A 22606-nucleotide genomic window follows, 5' to 3' on the forward strand; every position below is an offset into this window, starting at 1 on the left:
TAAGTTCCTGATGTCCTGCTATTGAACTTTCCTGACTTTTCTTGGTTTGGTCTTAAAATTTAAGGCACGTGACAGTCAACAAATGTTTACTAATGAATGTGGTAGGAGAAGTCACAGTTTCAAATCAACCTGATACTGAAAGTTAGCAGCTTCAAATAAAAGCAGTGTTATGTGGTTGCTTACTGGTCGTCAGTTTGTAGACAATGGATTCTTTCTTTCTATCAAGTGGGATTTTTTCACTACAGACTTTGTCTTCGTGTAAGTGTAACATTACAGTGTTTCCAGGTACTAACAGCTGAGGATCAGGTTGTTAGTACTAGGTCCAGCTTTCCCCCAGCAAACACTTTGTGCAGCGAACGGAGGGAAGAAAGAAAAACAACATAACTTGTTGATAACTGGTGTGTGAGCCAAGGAACACACAAAAAATGGGTATGACTTGTATTTATAAAGTGATGGTGAAAAGGGGTCAGTAGTAGGGTTCTGGCCACTCAGACTCTGTGTTATTTACAATGGAAGTTGAATTTTATTCATTTCTGTTGTGCTGTAGGTGCTAAAAAACATTGAAGAAAACGTGAACAATTGCTGTAAAAACTGTAAATGAACAGGACTTTGTTACGTGTAGGAAAGACTGTAGTCTTTTAGTTTGGTGATGGATGTGCTTGATCTCTTGGTGATGGAATCTTATCACTTCTGGGGAAGAAAACCCAAGTCCCAGAAATGGATTTGAATTTTAAAACGGTTGTCAGCTGAGTTTGTTTTGGCAGCTTGACCTCATTGGTAGAGGATAATTTGCTGGGAACATACGGGGGCTGTACATTCCCTGTAGGTTTAGTATTTCGGTTGGTTTTTGAAACTGTGTGATGCAAGTGAAACTGCACAGTAGTGCTATTACTTCTTTTCCACCTAAGAAAGATGGCTGTTTCTCTTCAGCTATGTTTTCAGTGTGTCCAGGAATGTATAGGAAGTGTTATATGGAAGGGTTTGCCTGGGTAATAATGATCCATTTTGCTAGAAGTACTGTCCCTTTTAACAGTCATGTTTTGCTTTGCAGCTGCTTTTGATTTGTGTTGCATAGAAGTTTTGTCAGGAGTTACTCCAGTTAATGGAGAAAGAACTGGTTTGTTTATTGCAATAAAATTACCAGTGTATAAATAGCTGTATGACTTGCCTGACAGAGTGCTATGAACATACTAGGTCAACAGAGTTTGGGCACCTCGTAGTCACAAACTAGCTTGTGTGACCTCCCATGTTTCTTCACTGTACAAAAAAGGGTGACTGGGGGAAAGGCCTAGAAAATTGCTATTACTAGCACTCTTCTCTTCCCCCTTTGTTTGGTTCATTTTGGTGAAAAGGGGTGGCTGATGGACTACATGGAATAGTAGCTGTGCAGCAGGTTTCAAGTTGCAGTACTTTATGAGGTACACTACAGTAAACAGACTTTACCTCGTTACATCTTCTATCTGGTTTACTTAATAAAGTTTTTTACTACACCCTGGTGTTGAGTGTCTTGTCTCATTTATAGGTCTCTGCCACCTCTGTCCTCAAGATTCTTAGAACTGTACTGACTCACAGAGGATGAACTAATGTGTGTTTTGGGACAAAGATTGGCAAATTGATACTCAAGGAAGTGCTTTGTCCTTTCTTTCCTTGAAGTTTGTCCTTCTGGTTTCCCCATCTAAAACTAGATTGTAAGCTCTTGAGCAGGAACATCTTAAGCTTGTAAAATTTGGCATTGTAAAAAGCCAGATCTATTGAATAAAACCTGAACCATGAATTTAAGAGCTGCACTTCAGTGCAGTACTTAGTGGTTGTTCAAAGTGTGTATTGTGTTTCAGCAGAATATTGTCTGTTCTGGGAGTGCTTGTTCACAGGATCCCTCTACAGGAGTGTATTCAGCCTTACAGGTCAAAGAACCTGCAATGGGAGTTGCAGTTGGATGGAGTATTCGCCTTGCATTTGCTGCTGGTGGGTGTTCCTCCAGAGCATGTGAATCTTGGAGCAGCCAGCAGGTAATGCTCCACAGTACGTTGCTGCCATCAAAAATGGGAACACCTGAGAAGGTCAACTCCAGTGTCTATTTTAGTATAGAGGTTGCAAATACAACTTACTTTAAAGCTTATGGCTGTCTAGCCTAAGCACTCATCATTTGAGGATGTTAAACTATAAAGCATGGCCATGACCAGGCGATGTTTGGGGATTTTTGTTTGGTGTGGATTTGTGTGTGTGGCATTTGTCTTTAAACAGGCACGTTTAAAAGAGATCAGCAACAGGCTAGTTGAAAGGGAAGACACTTGAGCAGCTTTTAGGTGAAATATGAGTGTCTGCTCCAATTCAAAACAGGACATTGGTCTGAATTCTTAGGATTTTGTCCTGTGGGCAGGTAGCTCATGGTTTGAAATAAACCTACATCCAGATGTAACACGCTTAGCAGTACTGTTACAGTCTCCCCAGGACTAGTATTTCAGCTCAGGTTTTGTAGGCGTAGAGTTGCTTGTTGGGTTCTGAGGAAACTGAGGTTCATACATCAACTTAATAAAGAAATAGATACTGGGCAATAATAACTGAATTAGCTGAGGGCAGTTCATAATCCTTTGCAATCTGCAAAATTTACAGGTAATGGAACAGGATTGGGGCTGATGTCTTACATGGAGCAGTTGGAGTAAGCTGCTTTCCATTGGGATTGTGTTCTGAAAGGGTTACACTGCGCTTTATTTTTCACATGTGCCAAAGTGTAACTGTAGCTGTTTCCCAGCTGGGTATATGCAATACTCCATTAGCAGTTGGCCTGAAAAAAACCCCACAAAGCTTACCTGCCACTGCTGCTGAAGGAGTGGGCACTAAGAAGTTTTGCCTTTCTTTTTCTTTCCCACATGAGGCTCTAAAACAGAAATACTGGGCTTTCTGGGTTTCTCTGTTGTGAGTCTAATCTAGTAGCTATCAGAATTTATGCACGTGGGCAGTGTGAAGTAGGTTTAGAGACCTCATCCTGCAAAGGGTAAAAGCATGAACTTTAATCAATTATGATCATGCTGACGTGAATATATCCTTTTTTTGCCCTATATAAAGTTCACAGTTTGTCATTATGTATCTGATACCTCTTACATGTTTTGGTTCAAGTTTGTGATCTAGCCAGTAGACAAATCCCATGTGAATACCAGTTTGGATAGATGTGTCTCACACTATTTAAGCAGCAGCAAGAAATTGCATGGCCTCAGTAATGACTTTTCTGCTACAAATTTACACATACCAATTTGAGGCTGTAGTGAAACAAATAACACATACACACATATATTCAAAGAAATCTTTTAATAGAAAATACTGAGAAAATTGTTCAAACAGGCTGACCTCTATAATTCTGTGCATTTGGCACCATCTTAGGGCTCCCTTTTTAGAAAACACCACTTGATAGTATCAGGTTTGTTACACAAAGTGCAAGCAGCCACTGTGACTTCTGTGCTAGTGGCAGTAGGTATAATTGGGCAGTTAAGCTTGTATGTGTAGTTTGTAGTTGTTAAATGTTTGGTACTAGTGATTTTTTAACATGAATGTAAATTTGCTACATTGTCACCATGCCATGACCAATGAGAACTTTTAAAATACCAGCTTTATGTATTTTAGTTATAAAATGAAGTACTTTTTGTTATCTAGACATTAATATTAGTAGTTATTTTCACAATATACCTCAACGTTCCTTCCTTATTCATTACAGGCCTTTTAGACCATCTCTTTTGCAGACTTTTTTCAGTATAACAGTAAAGGATAGGATGCTTCAAGTATGTGAGTGAATAAAACTTCTCTTTTTTAACAGCACAAATAAATGTTAAGCTGAAAAGCTCTTCATTTGGAGCACTATCAAAGTGTAACCTCATAAACATAGATAAATAGTAATTTGGTTCAATTTAAAGATAAAATGTATATTTTAAAAAATTAAATCTCGAACATTAAAGACACTTAAAAATACTGGCTAAAAAGCCACAGTGAAAAACTCAAGTAGTTCTTGAGGAAGGTTTCAAGATGGTAGGAAAAGAGAAGGTACATAAGTAAATATCAGTCACTAGGAAACAGAACAGGAACTCCTTCACCACTGGTCATTTTTGTGGAAGAAAGCTGAGAATGATTCAGTTGCAGAAGATGAAGGTGAAACAGTACTGAATCAGACACTCTTTCAGTATCTGCTTGCACACTGAGTGTATGAGTTGTAAACTTAAGTGGCAGATTATCTTTGCTTGGACTTAGGATGGTGAAAGTAGTGAGGAAAAATGCAGTAGCTTCCTGGGCTTCTCTTCTCAAAGGAAAACTAGGAAAAGCAGAGTCATTCTGAATAAATGCAAAGCACATAGTTATCTCTTGAGCCTATGTAAATCTACAGTGAAGTTGAAGATGCACTAGAACTATTATTTTTCTTTCAGTGCTAGAGAATAAATAAGGTCATTCTCTGTATAAAGAATCAAGTATTCAAAACTAAAACATTTTCTTGCATATGTAACATTGATCTAAAGTTGACCTTTATCCCTCACTGATGCTCTCCCCTCTGTCCCATTACCAGTAACTAAATTCCCAGTTTTAGTGTAGGGCTATGAAACTATACTACATTGATGGTCTAGCTCCTTTAACTATAACTAAACAGATTTCCTCATTCAGGCCTCAGCTCATGGACCTTCTAACAGATCACAGTTGGCTGGGTTTGCCAGACCCTTGAACACAAGAGTGTTTCTCCTTAAGTGTAGTTGTTTCTTTTGAACTGCTGTAATCACTGACCTCTAGTCCTCACACAAGTATTCTTATCATCCTTTCAGGCAAAATAAATGTGATTAGGTGATCTTTAGTCGTCTTACTTTTGTTTCTGCTCTTTTCTGTTCTCTTGTTCAGATGTGGCCAAATGCTTGGGTATTATGAAAACACTACCATTGCTACTGCAATTAATGACATACTGGCATGGGTTAACGGGTCTACCCTGGTCATCCCTCAGTCTACTAAAAATGTCATGGTATAAGTTGTTTAATTTTTGCTTTATCTGATTGATTGATTTGCTACACTGGGAATGCTCCTTTTTAAGGCTCTCCTTTTGCGTTTGGAGATTACACACATCTTCTTCCAAGTTGAGAATTGCATTCAGTTTGCGTTTACGGCATTTCTGGGCAGCTACCTTGTTTTTTCCTCTTCGTCTGATGTCACGCAGAAGCGATACCTGAGCTGCTGTCAGCTGGTTCCTTGCCAGCATGGTGTTGAAAGAGTCGACGGACATGCTCACAATTTCATCGACTGAAAATGGTATTCTCAGAGCTTTTGCACAACGCTCATCTCTGCTCTGGTGTGTAGCAGTGGAATTGTGGCACCTGTCCCTTACTTCGTTTGATTTCTTCATCCACATCTGTTGATAATGCTCTGGAGTGAATGCTGCTTGACTTGGCAGTTGATTGTAAGGGTGATTATGAAGAAACTGCTGAAGCGTGGCCTCTGTAGAACACTCTGCATCACCTGGATATTCCACATGGCTGTGCTTAATGTTTTCTTGGCAGTGGCCACCAACAACTCCTAAGCCATGTGAAGGAGCAGATTTAACATCACTGCTGTACCCAACAGAATCTTGACAGCAGACTGAGTAAGAGGTGGTGCTGTGATTTAAATTCAAAGATAGTCCCGAATTTGAACTGGGCTCTTCAAAGAGCTGAGAAACTTCTGTAGGACTAAAGCCTTCCTCCAAAGCCAAAGACATGAGCTTAATTTCATCAAAATTATCTTCATGGGCTGGTAGATTTTTAAGGTCAGCAGCTGAAAACAGCCCTATCAAATTTGACCCATTAAATAGTGATTCTGGATTTGTGATTTCGGAGCTTGTTTGAGGGAAAATCTCTTGCCTTTGTAAGTGTCTTGGTTTTGAATTTAATTGAGTGGGGTAGTCTGTTCTTAGTAGGATGGCATCAGGAGGACTGAAACTGTTCTGAAGTGTCTGGGTCAAATTTATATTGTGGAGTGAGGATGGTGGGTCTTGGCCTCTACTAGAAGCAGCAACTTGTGAATCTTCCAGTAAGTTCACCTAAAAGATGAAGTGGGGGGGGGGGGGGAAATGGGATCTTTCATAAACTGAATGCTTCTACATCCCTCGCCTACAGTCACAATCAATTTGGTTTTCAATATTCAACTACTTGATTCTATTAAAGCCAATGTTTTTATGTTAAACTCTTCTAGCTATTTGGAATGCTGTTTCCCATCTGTACAAAGCATAATCTTTATTGGCATATGGCAGAAGGAAACAAGAAGGGTGCAGAAGTGACTGAAGGAATGGGAGGACTGCAAAGGACAGTGTGGGACTGATGAGGGTTGAGAAATAAAAGTGGGACTATTGCCAAGTGTACAAACTATGGCTTATCTGTCTGATCTGGTCTAAGAAAAAAGTCCTTCCAGGAGGAGTGGTCATGACCCTTCCCTGGTAGTGGTATTGATGATTCAAGGGTGAGCTGGTTCAAGGTGCTAAACTTAGAAAACAAACCTTTTCAAGAAGATAGATAGCTCCTCTGCAGAAGTTAACCAGTAAGGACAGCAGTGAAGAAAAGAGGAGTGGAAGACAGGAGCATTAAGGCTGCACTATTGCAGTCTCACTGCTTCCTTCCGAGTTTAAGAAGTTTACAGGGCTGTGAGGTGCCACATTTGGTTTAGTTCCATTTAACTGAGGTCTACTGCATCCAAAACTCAGCTGAGCAGTTTTACTGATCAGTTTAGAGGTAACATCCTCCCCACCAAATCACTTCTTTTGTGGATGTCTGGACTTTAAACTACTACTCGGGAGTTTTTTTGCAAAACCAAAGCTGACATATGATGCCTCGGCCCTGATGTTCAAACAACTGGACTGGCAATGCTGTAGTAGCACTAAAGCCCACTTTTTGTGGAGCTGAGTTATAGTTGCTGGGTCTTAGAAACAGAGCCACTGTCCAAGATTATGTACATACATCAAGTAGGAGGTGTACAGGACTCCTCCATAGTTGAGTGTCCTTACTGTGTTTCAGGACAGGACTTTCTCATTGCCATTTAGTGAACAGACTACGTAAAAAACACTTTCTACAGGGCAGCAATGATGTACCATAAGGGCAACAACATCTGAAGTTCTCTATTATTCTCACTGGAAGCTCAGGTAACAGAGAAAGGTCTTGCCTTATTTCTCCTAGGGAGTTACCTTGTACTAGACATTTGCAGTCTGGGAGATAGAGATGCTATTTTCAACTAATCCCTTGAAAAGAACGATTCTTACTAAGTCAGCTGTCAAAAAATCCCATTCACTGTAAAGACTTGATAATTGGCAGAAACAATCAATCCATATTCAGCAGTTGGATTGTCACAAGATGGCAGTGCATTAATAATATTAAATAAAATATGCAGTATGTTACTGTGTATTGTAACAGCTGCATAAAGGCTACAGCCAAATTATTTTCAAATTCTGAGAATGGAGAAAACTAAACTGATGAACTTCTACTTAGTATGCAATCCATTTCCAGACCTGAAAAGGAGGCTAGTTTATGGGCTAGAAGCTAGAGATTCCCAAAACCAGATAAGCATGAAGTTACATGGAAAACACTCATGAGCCCAGAAGAGGATCCAATGATGGGAAGTGTGCGTAAGAAACCCTTGAAGTATTGCAAAAAAGGAATGTAGAGAGTAGCTTCATGGTCAATGGCTGCAGCCATGAGCTGTGGGAGAAGAGGGAGACTTAATTAAGAAAGCAACTGTTTTGTGAAGATGGGCACACAGAAAGTGAAATACAGTATCAGAGGGCCACAATATTTAAAAAAAACAAACAAAACCCCAAAACTCTAAATGGGTTCACTGCTAATGCTGACTGACCCGATTTGCAGTGAAAGTAGTAACTCTGTAAGCACTTGACCCAATGTTTGTGACAAATGTAATCTTTCACCACAAATGCCCAATAGCTGCTACTGTGTAATAAATCAGTGTTGCTCTAGAGAAACACACTGCGAGCTGCTGCATAAATACAAACTGGTATTAGGTTTCACAAAGACAACTATTAGTTGAACTAATTGAGTTGTCCAATGGCTCCATCCAACTTTGAACACCAGATCACAGTAAAGACACAGCTCTTACACCACACAAATTGCTGGGCAAAATTTTTCAAGTACAGCCAATGAGACGTGCTGTGAGAGGTGGATAGTAGCATCTTTAGAAGTCTCAGGTAAGTTTTACTACATTGATTTGCTAATATATTCCCAGAGTGGGTGGGGTAAGCTGTGGTTATTTGATAAAACAGAGTAATTGCTAACTGTACTCCAATCTATTGGCAATGCCTGTATTTTCTCAATTACCTCTAGCATGTTTTCCACCTGTGATGGCAGAAGCTGTAAATAGCCCTCCAAGGAAAGAAGGGAATCTACATGGTTGCTGTTGCTCTGTAACAAAAGAAAGAGAAACACGGTGTAAAGCAGTTATTTTACACAAAAGGAAGTAAAAATCAAAGTCTGAGAGGAAACAGAGCACAGAGCAATACTGCTGCTGACCCCATCACCAAGTCTTCATCCTGATGGGAGATGAAACGTTGCTGGAATGAGCAGAATAGCTCCACGGCCTGAGCATCCCTACTCTGCCCACAACAGCAGAACTGGGCTTTCCTCTGAAGCTGCACCTCCCCAACAGTGTGGAAAAATCAGGTATTTTCTCAAAGCCAAGCCCTCGGGGGAGTGGCAAACAGAGAGGCTGGCGAGACACTGGATTAGACGTTCTCAGCTCTCACAAGGTCTCGAGAAAACTGAGTGTCCCTTTCATTGTTGCTCTTAGAGAGAACAAAACTGAAGAGTCCACTGTCCCAAATGTAATTCTACACCTGAGCATCAAGCTTTACATAAATGGTGAGAGCAGTATAATTGAGGATCCATGCCTCTGGTGTTTGTAGGCAAAAACACCCTTGCCCACAAGCACAACACCTTCACAAGAGAGAAAATAAACCCAAATTAAAAATGATTAGTTGCAAGTGTTTTCTGTAAACTTGTGAATATTCTGACTACTGAAAAAATAGTGGGGGATTGAGGGAAGGATGCAATTTTCAAAACAGTGTAAAAGGGCATCATTCATAAAGTATTGTGTGAAGTGAGTATTCCTTTCTTGCCCTGGCAAGGAATACTTCAAATAAAAAGAGGAAATAAATTATTTCTTTCAAAACCTTTCACTACTCTTTATCTTGGTGATAAGATCCATATCCTTTCCTGCTTTCCTAATCAGTTTTTCCTTCTCCCCTTTTTTTCATCACTTACTTGATTTATGTCTTTCTGCTCTTCTTGCAGTTGCAGCTGGTCCTCTCCTTGAGGTGGACAGCAGTCATCCAAAGCACCCTGACATGTTTTCAGGTCAACATCCTGAAGACACAAATAAAACGGTTCTATTACACAGCATGCTGTCAAAAATAATCTTTAAAATGCATTTTTTTCCCTCCAGTGATAGCATTCCAATAAAACTTCCAATTTCCAAATAAAAATATGCACTGAACAGGTTGTGTGGATGAAGTGAGTGCAGAATAAGATCAGTGTCAGTTCAGGGGGCAGCCACCACCTCCTGTTTTGGTGCCCAGGCACTGAACCCATCTACTCAACCAGTAGAAATGGACACTGGAAACAAATTCTTCTAAGCCAGACAAAGAACTATGCTGTGATTTCACTAAAAGTTTGGACTATCAGTGTCTTTTGGAGGTCATTTCACAACAACATACCCAAGCCAGACAGATACTCAATGATGGAATCTTAAAAAAAGCAATTATACATGGCCAGTTAGCAAAATCCCTTGCTTATCTATATTGTAATAGCAACTCTGTTTCCCATCACTTTCATGTAGACATAACCCATTTTTAATTATCCAAATGATGGAGTTTTTCAATCTCTAGTGATGAGATTGTTCAAATTTAAGGGCCTCAGAAGCAATTTTCAAATTTTATTTTATTTATATTCGTATAATTAGACTTCTTCACTGTTTATTATATAGGGTTGGAGCATTGCTAGAGTAGAAAGTAATCAGTCTTAATTCCTATTTATATTTTAAAATACTTTGGTATTTCAGCTTTTACAGGGCAAGTCTGTGTTATTAAAATGTGAAATGCAGTGGAATGGCAGCCAGGAAACCAAGTGGCCACACTGCACTAGTTCCAGGTATTCCCAGCAAAATGCTGTGGCAGGAGCAGAGAAGACAAGTTTTCAAAAGCAGCAAACATAATGAGCTAAATGTAGCCTTTATGCTAAGTTCCAAAAATCTCAGCAAACAATTTACTTTACAGGTTTGTTATGAAAACATAAACTACATAAAACTTACAGCTGTAATAGTCATCAAAGCATATAAAAGATTTAAAATTGTTTCTTCATGTAAAACACATTAAAAAGTAAATATAAAAAGTTTTAAAATAGGACTCTGAAGTAAAATTAAATATAACCTTAAAATAAATGAGTATTATTTTCCATTTTGTATATTCTATTTAAATATGAAAACTGATTTTATTTTAAACTAATTTTGTTTGTTGGCTTTCATTTTTTCTGTACTTTCTTTTCAAGATTGGAAGATAACTTTAGGTTTATAAACAGCCATTTGTAAAAATAAGTAGATATACAGGGCATTCATCTCTCACTCTGATGTAAGAGTGAAGAGTTTCCTTCAATGATGCTTCACAGAGTTTCTACTCATTAGAAATTACATTCCAATACATTATGTATTTGTCAGCTGCATGTGGAAATGACCACATGATTTTTACTGCCAAATATGAGAAAACAAATATACTTGCCTAAAACCAGACATACACACACACAAAACAGCAATAACAACAAAACAAACCTCCTAACCAACAGTCTTCTCTATGTAGTTAAACAGGAGAGGGCATTTACTATACAAGACACTGAGAACATGGTAAGTAGCTACTTGCAAACACTTAAATAAGTCAAATGGAGCAGATCACAGGCATGAAGTTAGTCCCATACTTATGTGCTTGCAAGATCAGGGCTATGCTTTGATACTACAGAGAAACCAAGCTAATACTTGTTGAATTAATGTGACCCGTTAATATTCTAATTAATGAAATTCATGATCATCAAAAGTGTTCTATTAAAGACCTCAAGCAGCTCCTCTGGAGCCAAGTGGCCTGGAAAGCTGCTGCTGTGGCAGAGCATTCAGCTCATGGATAACACAGCAAATTCATTACTCTACTGGCTGCAGAAGAGGCAAATGCAGGAAATAGTTAGAAATGTGGTTATCTATAACGTGATGCCTCAGAAAACCAACTGCAAGCACTGGGTTTGTATGCAGAAGATATGTGAGTCACAGCTTGACTGTTCCTTTTAAAATTTCCAGGGGTATAAACCTATTCCCCTGACAGGGAAAAGAAAAGCTTGGGGTAGCTTTGGGAAGAGCCCAAAATTCTCACAGTTCAACTTCCTTCAAGTGGAAATCTGACTGCAGATGATGCTGGTCTGCTAAAGCCTAAAATGGAGATGGTCTTTCCCCAAACCACTGTGAGGACAACTAAATTCCTGATGTACCTGATGGGACATCTCCTTTCTGAAGGGAAGCTAAATGTTCCTGAAGCTCACAGAAATTTGTGAAAACAGTCTTGTATTATTTTCCCCAAGAAAATAGAGAATATTTCCAACTACAAATTTTGGAATTTATCTGCAGTCTGCAATCATTTTAATACATCTTTTAAGAAAAAAAGAAAACCACAGCAAACTATTTTCTCTACTCAGCCATAGATGGTGTCATGGTATCCACAGCTTCCAGGCTGGGAGCCACCAGCTGCACTACAGGATCACAAACCATTTTATCTAAAGGACTCTTAAATATAGGCATTAAGCACAGAATGGAGGTCAGAATCTCCCTCTGATCTTTGGACAGAGCTCCTGCTGATGTGAACTAGCAGAGGTGCCAGTGGGGAAGGGAGGGAAGCAGGCTCTCACATTTGCAGTCATGCCCATTCCCTGTAACCAAAGGGAATGTGTCATCTGAGTGAGTTAATAATGCTGCACTGAAGATTAGTCTTACTAACACCACTTCTTCCTCTGGCAGATTATATTAAAATATACTCATGGCTGCTCACAGTGATTATTACTTCAGTAAGTTTCCCATCCTTTGAAAAAACTGCTTTCACCACTACCAGAGCACTTGCTGAAGGATCCTGGCCCTGTAGCCAGGGTTTCACAGGAGTGGTGGTATAGATACAGCACATGTATCTATTCACATCACAAATTTTCACCTATGAGATCATTTCAGCAAAATCCTCTATACAGCAATCAACCAGAGCCTTTTCGCCTTCATTTTTGTGCTTTGGCTTTTCACAAAACTTCCCTGGATAATGCTGATAAAGGTTTATGCTCTTTATTACACTTCACACCAGCTTGTTAGTTTTCCTCAGTGATAAAGAATGACTGAACAGTACTGCTGAACTACTGCTATGGGGACAATAGGAGGGGTGTCTTCCCAGAAACAGCTACACTATGTTTTTGAATAAGGCATTTCATTAAAGATACCTTAATTCTACATACTGGATGTACATCTAATAGCAAAAGCTTTATTACAGAGTCTGGATATTAATCTAATGACAAGATGGATAGGTAGGCACTATTTACTCAGCACTGTGCTGCCACATTCAGTGTTTCTGTCCTTCCCATCCTTATTTTACAACAAGGAGAAGAGAAGAAACAGTAACTGAGTTACAGCAATACCAAGAAATCGGGACAGCACGTGATTGTCTCTGTACAGAGAAAAAGACTTAAATTTTTGCTGATTGTGGAAAACTTAAAAATACCACCAAACCCATCTACTGCAGCAGCCTTTCCATTTCTACCACTGGAGGGTGTGGAAGTTCATGCCTCCAACATTAGGCTGTTTGCAAATGGTAAACTGCAACCCTACCTGAGGGCAACCTTCAATTTGCATCTGGAAGGACTTCTGTGCAAGCACAGAGAGCCAGAGAGTTACACCAAAATTCTCATCATTAAATAATAATAAAAAAATAAAATCCCAAGTATCTGAAATTTTCATCTTGCTTCTGCCACTTAACAGTTCCAGTGGCATTAAAGAACACAGTCTGATACTGAGTATGATTTACCAAATTATCCACTAGCCTGGTATGTGGAGGGCTGGGCTCTAACCATGCACCTGCCCTTTCCCTATGGTACAGCTTACCACAGATCAGCTACAGGCTTCAGTTTGGCAGTCTTTGGAATATGAAAAATAGAAGTTTATGTCAAATCTGCTACTAAAGGAGGGCCAAGAATCAATGTGGAAGCAAGAGAAAGTATGATTTTGTGGGTGGCCTGACCTACACTTAATTGGAAGCATGCTGCCTGCTCTGGCAGGTTTCCAGAGTTTCTTACTCTATGTTAAAAATAGAGTCTTCAGTTTTCAATTAAGTAACTCACAGTATTGATCTTAGCATGAACTAAGTGTACTATTCATCAAACTATCCCTCCACATATCTCCTCCCCTTGCTTCCTACACCCATGTCTTATCTGCTGTCCTTAAAAGAATGTACAGGAAGCAGAACCTATAATGACACCAAAATACCAAAAGGTCTACTGCAGTGTATTGGATGGGTGAAAAAGATTTCTCTGAAGGAGCAGCAGGAAGCATCATCAATCTGTTTTCAGCTATTGATCTGTGTGGAGTTGGCACACAGGACTAAAGCTACACAACCCAGGGCTATAAGTGCACAGAAAGAGTTGAACAAGCTCTAGAGAAACAGAAAGGTCTTGCTGGAAGAGAGCAGAGCAGACAGGGTGGATTGTCTGGATGTACAGACAGCACTGAGAGGCAGGGGGTATGTGCCCCTGGAAAGCTGTTTCAGTGCAGTCAGACTCAGAGTCATCACTACAAATATCCCAGTGCTGGAGCAAAAGTACATGACCACAATTATCTGCAAAATAACTTTTTTTTTTCTTCTTCTGATTACTCATGTATCCTGTTCATGTGCTATCTTCTAATCACTCTACATTATGCTCTCTTTATTTTAGTTGCTAAGTTTTAAACTGCTCCATTGATGTCATTAACCTTTGAAATGGTTTTCTACAAAACTTTGGTCCCTTCTCCATTACTAACTGCATTTATCTGTAGAATTAGCCCCTTTCCTTGTTATTAGCTGGAAAGATGATGTGGCACAGCCACATTTTGAATAATTAAATAGCATTTCCAGAATAGAACCACAGAACAGTTTGTATTGGAACAATCCTGTAAGTTTGCACAATATCAGTAGAAGTTAAGCAAAACAGCTTCTAGTAACATAATCAGCAGTTTCATTTTACTACTTGGTAGGATTAAAAACAATAATTAAATACAATGATGTGTATCTGATAAAATTCAGCTCTAATTTTAGTCATCTTGCTCTTTGCCTGGGTACTTTAAATATGTGACAGTAATCTTACAAACTGATATATTTAATAGAAAAAAAAAAAATTTCCTGCTGTTTTTATATATTCATAATAAACCCTAAAATATCCTGAAAACACCAGAGCAGAACAGTACTTTATTTTTTGGAATGCAGTCAGGGTTTAAGATGTGTGGAGGGTGCAATGGTGGATGGAAACATCAAACATCAAAATAACTTCCATGTTATATATGGCTGGGCTTAAAAATGACAATAAACCATGGTTCATAGATGTCACCCCAAATGTGGCTCCTGTCAAACACTTATGACATATATACTCTAAATCCTAATAATGCCATCTGGGCTGCAACCAAACACTCCCTGTGAGAACCCTCCTGTGTGCTGCAGTGAGATGACAGCACCTCTCCAACCACATGCACAGATAGCAGGGGACAGCTATTACAAAACACACACACTGTATGTACTCTGTTCCAACACAAAATTAACATCAACCTACTCCCCAGATGGAGGCAGAGACAGGTACATGTTGAAGACACTGATAGTGTTGTCATTTATTTCAATTAAAACACTGAAAATAGCTCAATATCCTCTTCAAAATGAACTTTTAAAACCAGTTCTAACATACACACCAAGCAGGTGCACATTCCAGCCATTTGGTCATATGCAGATGTTTTTCACCAGAAACTGATTTCCTTATAATGACAGACAACATTGAGAATAGAAATCTTCAGTTCCCCTCGAAGTTGCTAAATAGAGCTTAAAGACTAACTAGCAAAATAGATAAAAGAATGCAGAAGTAGACACACAGGATGCTAATACAGCTGGAACCAGTGGATAAACAGATAATGAGGAATAGTGGGTTTTGTGGCAAAGCCATGTAACAAGAAGCAACAGTGCATGCCCTAAGGCAAGTTCAAGGCAAGGTCATCTGTCACACTGGGGGCACTCTGTGAGTATGACCACCAGAGACCCTTCAGACAACCCCCGGGACCATAAAAGGGCTTGTCGTAAGAGGCACAGGCATGCAAATTAGTTCCAGGGAAAGTGATGTTTATGTATTAGCTAGGAAGTACACTGTAATGAATATGCATGGTCTTGATGGAATAAAAACCTTAAAGTTTCACAATACACCCGATTACAGGAGATATCCTCTGGGTGTGTTCAGCATACTAAGAATAAAGAATGTCTGCTTTCTAATACTTCAAATTGTGTTTGAAAGTTTGTTTTCTAGCCAATTTTGGTATCAGTAAAGTATGCAATATCCCTGAGAGTAAATGTGATGAGGGTAATTGAATTTATTCAGTCACTCTTCCAGATGAAGCACAGTAAAAAAAGAAAAAACCAACCAAACATGCCCCACAAAGAAAAAACCAAAACCAAAACCAAAAAACAAAGCAAAACAAAACAAAACAAAAAAAACAAAAACCAACCCCCCCCCCCCACCAAAAAAACAAAAAAAAAAAACAAAAAACAAACCAAAACAAACACAAACCCTCTTTCTATGCCTCTGGTGCTCCAAGATACTTTCCTCTGTGGTCAGTGAACTACTTGACATCAGTAAGACACCTCCCTCCCTTCCTGTTCTACCTTTAGCGTAGACTGGTTGTATATCCTCATTGTTACGACGTAGTCTCTACTGAATAAAGACAAAATTACCCTTTCAGATAAAACTTTTTCCATAATTCACTTCCAGATGTCTTCCTTTTGAGTCCTCCTGGGCAAACATACTTTCTCAGGTATCCAACTTGTTCAACTCCAGCTTTCCAAGCTACCAGCCTCTTTGCAACACCAAATGCCTGACAACTCACAGCTCTGAACAGGGAGCACTGTATAAGTCACAGGATTTGAGTGTCTTTACTTTCCCTTTGACCCTCATCTGTAATTCCTCTTCTATTTTCCATATTTACCACACTCTAATTCTTCCTTCTTTATGCCTGATATTCCCCTCATCTATCTCACATGCACTTCTCATGCACCCCCTGCACTGGGAATACTTTGGCCACTCTCCAGAGAGCAGGAAAATGCTGGTGTAAGTCAGCCCAACACCACAACTCCAACTTCCTCTAACACCCTCCTGAACACTCCTTTGACCAGGCTTTTTCAAATCCTTCAAGACTAAATTTGAGGCTCTTCTCTTATGCCACCTCTTTCTGAAACACCATGAAACCTTTCCCCCACCTCATTAAGGTGAGTTCTAGCTAACAGGTAAGGGCTGTTCACAAGCAGGGACCCAGCCCATTGATCTATTTCCAGACAGAAACTCCACAGCAATTCTGCTGTGTCCTATTTCTCAATGAACTCAAAAGAAAAAAAGAAAGTAATTTGAAATATGTTCTATAAGTTAGGCATGCAGCTTCAGTGGGAAGCTCTCAAACGGACTACAGGAAAGCCTTAGGAGAAAAGCCTACCTGGTTCCTACTTAACTTTCCCTTTACCAAAATCTAACACTCACCAAGAAAAAAAAAAGCCATAATTCAAATTATTCTCACTCAATATAAATACTTCAAATGGGCTCAAAGTCTGGGATGGATTACACCCTTCCAGTGCTTTAATACCACAAAACTCTGCCTCTGACAGCATTCAAAGACCTGTGCTTATATGAGGTGTTACATAACCTGACAAACTTCCCTTCCCAAAAAGTAACATAGAGACAACAGTACAAACAACACAAATTATCCACTGTATCTTCTTCCTTAAATTTTGTAATTCATAAACAACAGCAATGTTGTGCTGTTAATTATTAATTAGAGCAGGTGTTCTTTAATCGAGTGCAGGAATTCAGCTCTTGGGAAGGGCCTCAAAGATCTGCTGAAAGAATGCAATACATTTAGATATAACAAACCTACTTGGCTTGTGTGGGAGCAGAACCTTCCTTCTCTGTCCCACCTGAGCTGGAGCTTGTTTCACATGGAATGCAATGATCCAGCACAGCAACTCCTGCTCTCATTCAGGCACTGCCTCTTCTGCTGGCATGGGCAGCATCAGTGCCTGGGGTTCATGTGATTTGGAATGAACATTTTTACTGTAAGACTAACACAGAGAAAAAGCTGAAGAGCTACACATAATCTAAATGCTAATCTAAATATTTTCCCATGCATATTCTGTAAAAATATTTTTAAATTTTAAAGTTTTTAAATACTCTTTCTTCAAATGTCTACATACATACATAAACACATGCATAGAAATACTGATATACAAAAAAGAAAACAAAAAGAAAATCACTGAATCAAGTAGAGCAGTTCTGAACCCTTGCAAGACCTTCAGCTGTGTGACAAGCTTCTTGAAACTCTCTGTTTGGAAGTACTATTACCATACACACAGGACTGATGCCACACCTTGCAGCACTGAGGCTTCCCGTTTCCCCACACACAGTTTTTAGGGTGCTTTGGAAAATGCATCTCATTCATCTTTCCTACAGACTTATGGCTTAGTGTAAGAACTTTCAGAAGTCTTGTTGAGGCAGTATTATATTGAGAAGCCTAAGGAAAATGCAGTTGGCAGAGTGGGGCATGGAATGTAACCCAAATTATGTGTCTGTAGAATGGCTTGTCACTTTTCCCCACCAATATAAGACTTATACCCAATGTCAGATACATGTTTTTCCCCTGCCTCTCCTTTTTATTTTTTGCTCCTTCTGAGCTTAAAAATTTAAAATGTACACAGCCACATAGTGCCTCTAAATTTCAGTTTTAGTTTCCTTAAAATACACTACTTCTTTGAGCAATCCAACAACACTTTACAAGCACCCTGGGGAAAAATAAGCAGATATGCCCAACTTTACCTGTGTGAGTAATTCAATGTGGCCTACTCAATGTGACTTACTTGTGTGACTAAGTTTCAGTAGGACAAAAATGTTAGGCACCCTGTTTTCAATAGGGGATGTCAAGATTCAAACAGGAGCTGAATATTAAGGAACATGTGGTGCTTCCATTATAAACCCTTTCTTTAAAAAACCACAAACCAAACCAAGCACGACTGCAATATCTTTTTCCAGCAAACTGTGAAGAGAAAAACTAGGTGCAGCACAAACACTGTTGGATCTGGGAAAAAAAAAAAAAGTAGCATGAGAAATAACCCCCCAAAGAAAAGACCTGGCTCACTTTTATGTTTTTTATCTGTTTCCTTAGCAAACATACACACTGGAACCTGAACTCTTGGTCTTGGTGCTCTGCAAAGAGGTAGAGCTTGAATCACCACAGAAATTAATCCATTTCCTTGCATGAACCGATGCATGTTTTTCCAGTTATCCAAAGCAAATGTTTATTGCTTTTTACCTTATGTGGTGTCAAAACCAAAGTGCTCAGGTTGTTCTAACACTGCACCTCATCTCAGCACAGGATAGAAAAACAGGCAAACCCCTGCAGTTTAGCCTGCTCCAACAACATGCTTTGGCCACTTAATTAATTTTCATGTGCAGTGCTCTTCAAGAGTAGTTCTAAGTACCACATCTCAAAGGATGAGGATCAACAGCTTGCCTTGTGCTGCCAGCAATGTTCTCAGCAGGGACTGGAGTCCAATGAATAAAATCAATCCAGGGATGGCTAAGCTTCAAACTTTTCATGATGCCACACAATACCAAACAGAAAAAAACAAATACTTCCATCTGTTTACATAGACTTCTCACCCTGATCTAGTGTGGATAAGAGAAATGCTAAGAATAGCTCAAATCTATTTTTACAAATTGAAGGTTATAAATCAACTGAACTACTCTGGAATCCATTATGCTATTACAATAACATTTTGACAGCATTAGTAGACTCAGTCAAAGCTACCAAAGGTCACCTTAAAAACAAAGACCTACTTTTTGATCTGTGTTTCATGTTTTGGACCTGCCGTGTGTTTCAAAAGACATCCAGTGAAAGATACAGGGGGTTTCCAGACAGATGTCCCTTTACACTATATTTCAAAAAGTGAACAATGCCTTATCTTGCTCCAATCATTATTTCACTTAAATGCATTGTGCAAAAGAGAGAGGCCCAGACCTACATTTAGCAAAGAAATGAATCAACTTCTCGCCACTATCCCTTACAGTCAGGGTGTTGAAACTAGTTTTGCAACTACTTTACAAAAATAACCAAGTTAACGCATGGGGAAATAGGGAAAAAGAAAAATAAATTAAAAGAAAATTTTAAAAGAAAAATAAAATCTACCATGCATGACAAATTAAACAATTACCAGATGATGCCGGTCCATTAATTCACAGTAAGAACCAGCTATTCACAATTGTTCAAAAGCAACTTGAAAAATGTTGGTAGTCCAACTCGGTATTTCAAAATGTACTGAACATCACAGTCACAAGCCCACCTCTTGGCAATCCCGTACTTTTTGTACCCACGAAGCGCACCACAAAAGTCCCAGACCATAAACTACGCGGGAAACAATGAAACGCTATTCCCAACAGGAATTGAACCGGGAAGAGCCGGCGGCTGAGCGGCTTGGCTGATCCTGGAGCTACATTAGTGCAGGACACACCGAGCCGGCTCAAGGCGACAGAAGCGCAGCGCGGGCCGCATGAGGAGCGAGCACACAGGGACAGAAATGGCCAGAGAGAGCTCCGAAAATACCGCGCTGATCACGGAGCGCGGATAAAGGTCCGCCCTGGCACTGAGACCCCGAAATGTTCCTGACAAGTGCAGGGACCGCACTACGAGGCGCGCCTGCGGTGCGGCGTGCACCGTGTGAAACGCTCTGGAGAAGCTGCACTCCTGATGCTCCTGAGCAGCCCGCGCGCCCACACGGAGAAACAGAGGCGATGCCGGAGGAAATGCCAGGCAGAACTGTCCGTCCCGGCCTTACAGCCCTGCCCGGCAGGTGACGGCGGCGCTGGGGCCCGGCAGCTCTGGAAGCTGGCCCCGCTCCGGTGCGGCTCGCTCCGCGGGCAGAGGCTGCGGGACAGCCCGGCACACCGCCGAGGTGTGTGTCCCTCATGACCCTTATTTTTTTTCCCCTATGTGGGACGGTGCTTTTCTCAGAAAAGTGTCCCCCTTCGCGTCCCCAGAGCTCGTCCCCCACGGACACCACAGACCGCTCTCCCCGCGCCGCCCTTACCTCCGCCATGGGTCAGCCGCCTCAGCCGCGGCCGCCGCCGCCTCATCCTGCAGCCGCGGCGGGGCGGGGCGCGGCTCCACCCGGGCGGGCCGGGCGGGGCCGGCCGAGCGGGCCCGGGGCTCGGTGCCCGTGGCTGCCCGGCGCTGGCCCTCAGGGGACGCGGAGCGCAGAGCCGGCCCCGCTCCTCTCAGCGCCGCCGCACCGGCCCTGCCCGCGGACGGGACGGGACGGGACACCCGGCACCGCGGGCCCGGATCCCACCTGTGTGCTGGGGCAGGAACAGCGTGCGGGCGCTGCAGCGAGCTGGAAATACAGGAGACGAGTTACCAGGGGAGCAGCCAGAAGGAAATAATTAAAAAAAAAAAAAAAAAAAAAAAAAAAAAAAAAGCTAAGAGATTCTCTACAACCCCCGGTCAGTAGAATCTCTAAAACTACAGGATGCAGATACAAGTTTTAACAGCAATCAACCTGCTGCTTATGCATCTCTTCAGTGCCTTTCCCACCTATCGACCTGCGTTTTCTTCGGCGCATCTGCTCAGCGCTTACGAACTTACTCTCGCACATGCTAGCGATGTATTTTCCAGTTGTGTTCTCTCTGTCCCCTGAAAAGGGCTCATATCACTTCTCATCACTTCTACTTATCTGAGTGTTTCAGACTTGTTTTGGCATTTGCAGAGCGTTAGGCTGTTCGGGCAGACCCTGAAAGTGTCACTTCTCCAGCGATAACTGTGTGTAACGGGTGCAGTTTCTCAATTTCGCTGTTATCACAGATGACATTTCCCTTTTTTTTGTGTGTGATACCACACTATGAGTGTATTACATTACTCCTAACGTTTTATTGCAAAATTTTTTTCTTGAATTCTGACGAAGTAACAGTTTTCTTTTAAAAAATCTAAATACAGTTTTCCATTGCCTTTTTTTTTTTTTTTTTTTTTTTTTTTGTAATGCCACAGTGAGATCTCTGGCTTATAAAGTAGAAGTAAATTTGAAGTAAATTGATTTTGCTGTGGGAAAAATAAATGATACATGTGTTAAGGCAAATACATTTACAATCATGATTCACTGCATAAAAGCCAAGACAGCCACCACAAGTCCTTACATTCCACATTATGCATTGGTGTTACACCTTTTATTTGGGAGGGAGGGGGTTCAGCATGGTCAGAAACTTTGCACATAATTTTTATGTTTGTAGATCAAGTCTTCTGATAATAAGAAAAATTGAATATAGCCTGTAGAATTTCTTGCAAGTGACTGAGAAGGAACTTTGCACATCCCACTCCCCAAGGGAGACAAGAGCCTCTGTGTGGCCACTGTAGGCCACTGCAAGGATATACATGAAACAGGCCTGTTCAGTCGTTTGGTTTTTAACAAACTGTGTTCAAAATGTTTAACAGAAGTTCTGAACTACTTTTGGCTGCTAGGTTTTTGTCTGGACTGAATTTTAAGTCGTGGTGCTCAAGACCCTCAGCAACACATACAAGCTACTAGAGAGGGACTGAAACCTCAGGCTGGCCCAGGTGCCTTAAACTGGAGATAACCTTCACTCAGAAGAGATTCCATGGTGGCAGATTTAGGGATTCTGTTCAGGTCTCTGGCTCCCAGTATTCAGAACTTTAAAATCCTGCCCTGAAATAGTGATGAATAAGTGTGTGCTCAGTTAACACTGTCTCTCAGAGAAAACATTGGTGTCACAGAGCCCTCGTGTGCCTTCTCCCAAACAATGCTGTGACTATTTTGCACATCAGACACTGTCTAGATAGACAGCCCTTCCTCCTGATCTGCAAAGTCAGTATTCTTCCTGTGCATGTTTACTGAGAAATCAATGCAAAGACCATTACATAGATAATGTTATAGCATGAACACTCTTTTAGAATGGACCTGTTAAACAAGAGACCTCCCCTAACCTCTTAGTCAAATTCAGCACCACAGCAAATATGACAATTTATACAAGTTTGGCCTGCTCTGGCAGCTCAGGGGAAAGAGACATTAGGCTTCCCTATGTCTGACTAAAAGCTTGATCTGAGCTTGTGAAAAATCATAGAATCAAAAAAAATGATGAGTTGGAAGAGACCATCAGGAGTCCAGCTCCTGGCCCTGCACAGGTCACTGCAACAGTCACATCGTGTGCCTGAGAGCATTGTCCAAAAACTTCTTGAACTCAGACGGGCTTGGTGCTGTTACCATTTCCCTGGGGAGCCTGTTCCA

The 22606-nt window shown here is 40.7% G+C and overlaps 1 protein-coding gene across 4 annotated transcripts; it reads right to left on the minus strand.

Annotated features, from left to right (window-relative positions):
* Positions 1–3282: 3282 nt before the first annotated feature.
* Positions 3283–20521, minus strand: NFE2L3 (NFE2 like bZIP transcription factor 3). 4 transcript variants are annotated; one of them, XM_079302342.1, is made up of 4 exons: positions 20402–20521; positions 9255–9356; positions 8313–8396; positions 3283–6037 (listed from the first exon to the last, which is right to left on the minus strand). In XM_079302342.1, exons 1-4 carry the CDS (start codon positions 20408–20410, stop codon positions 4832–4834), a joined length of 1401 nt encoding a protein of 466 aa, XP_079158468.1. In that variant the 5' UTR covers positions 20411–20521; the 3' UTR covers positions 3283–4831. The 4 variants fall into 4 exon arrangements, with proteins under 4 accessions (XP_079158468.1, XP_079158467.1, XP_079158470.1 ...); XM_079302341.1 differs by lacking the exon at positions 20402–20521 and adding an exon at positions 17689–17775; XM_079302344.1 differs by lacking the exon at positions 8313–8396.
* Positions 20522–22606: the final 2085 nt, after the last annotated feature.

Source organism: Erithacus rubecula, assembly GCF_903797595.1.
Source record: "Erithacus rubecula genome assembly, chromosome: 3".
Taxonomy (NCBI): Eukaryota; Metazoa; Chordata; class Aves; order Passeriformes; family Muscicapidae; genus Erithacus; species Erithacus rubecula.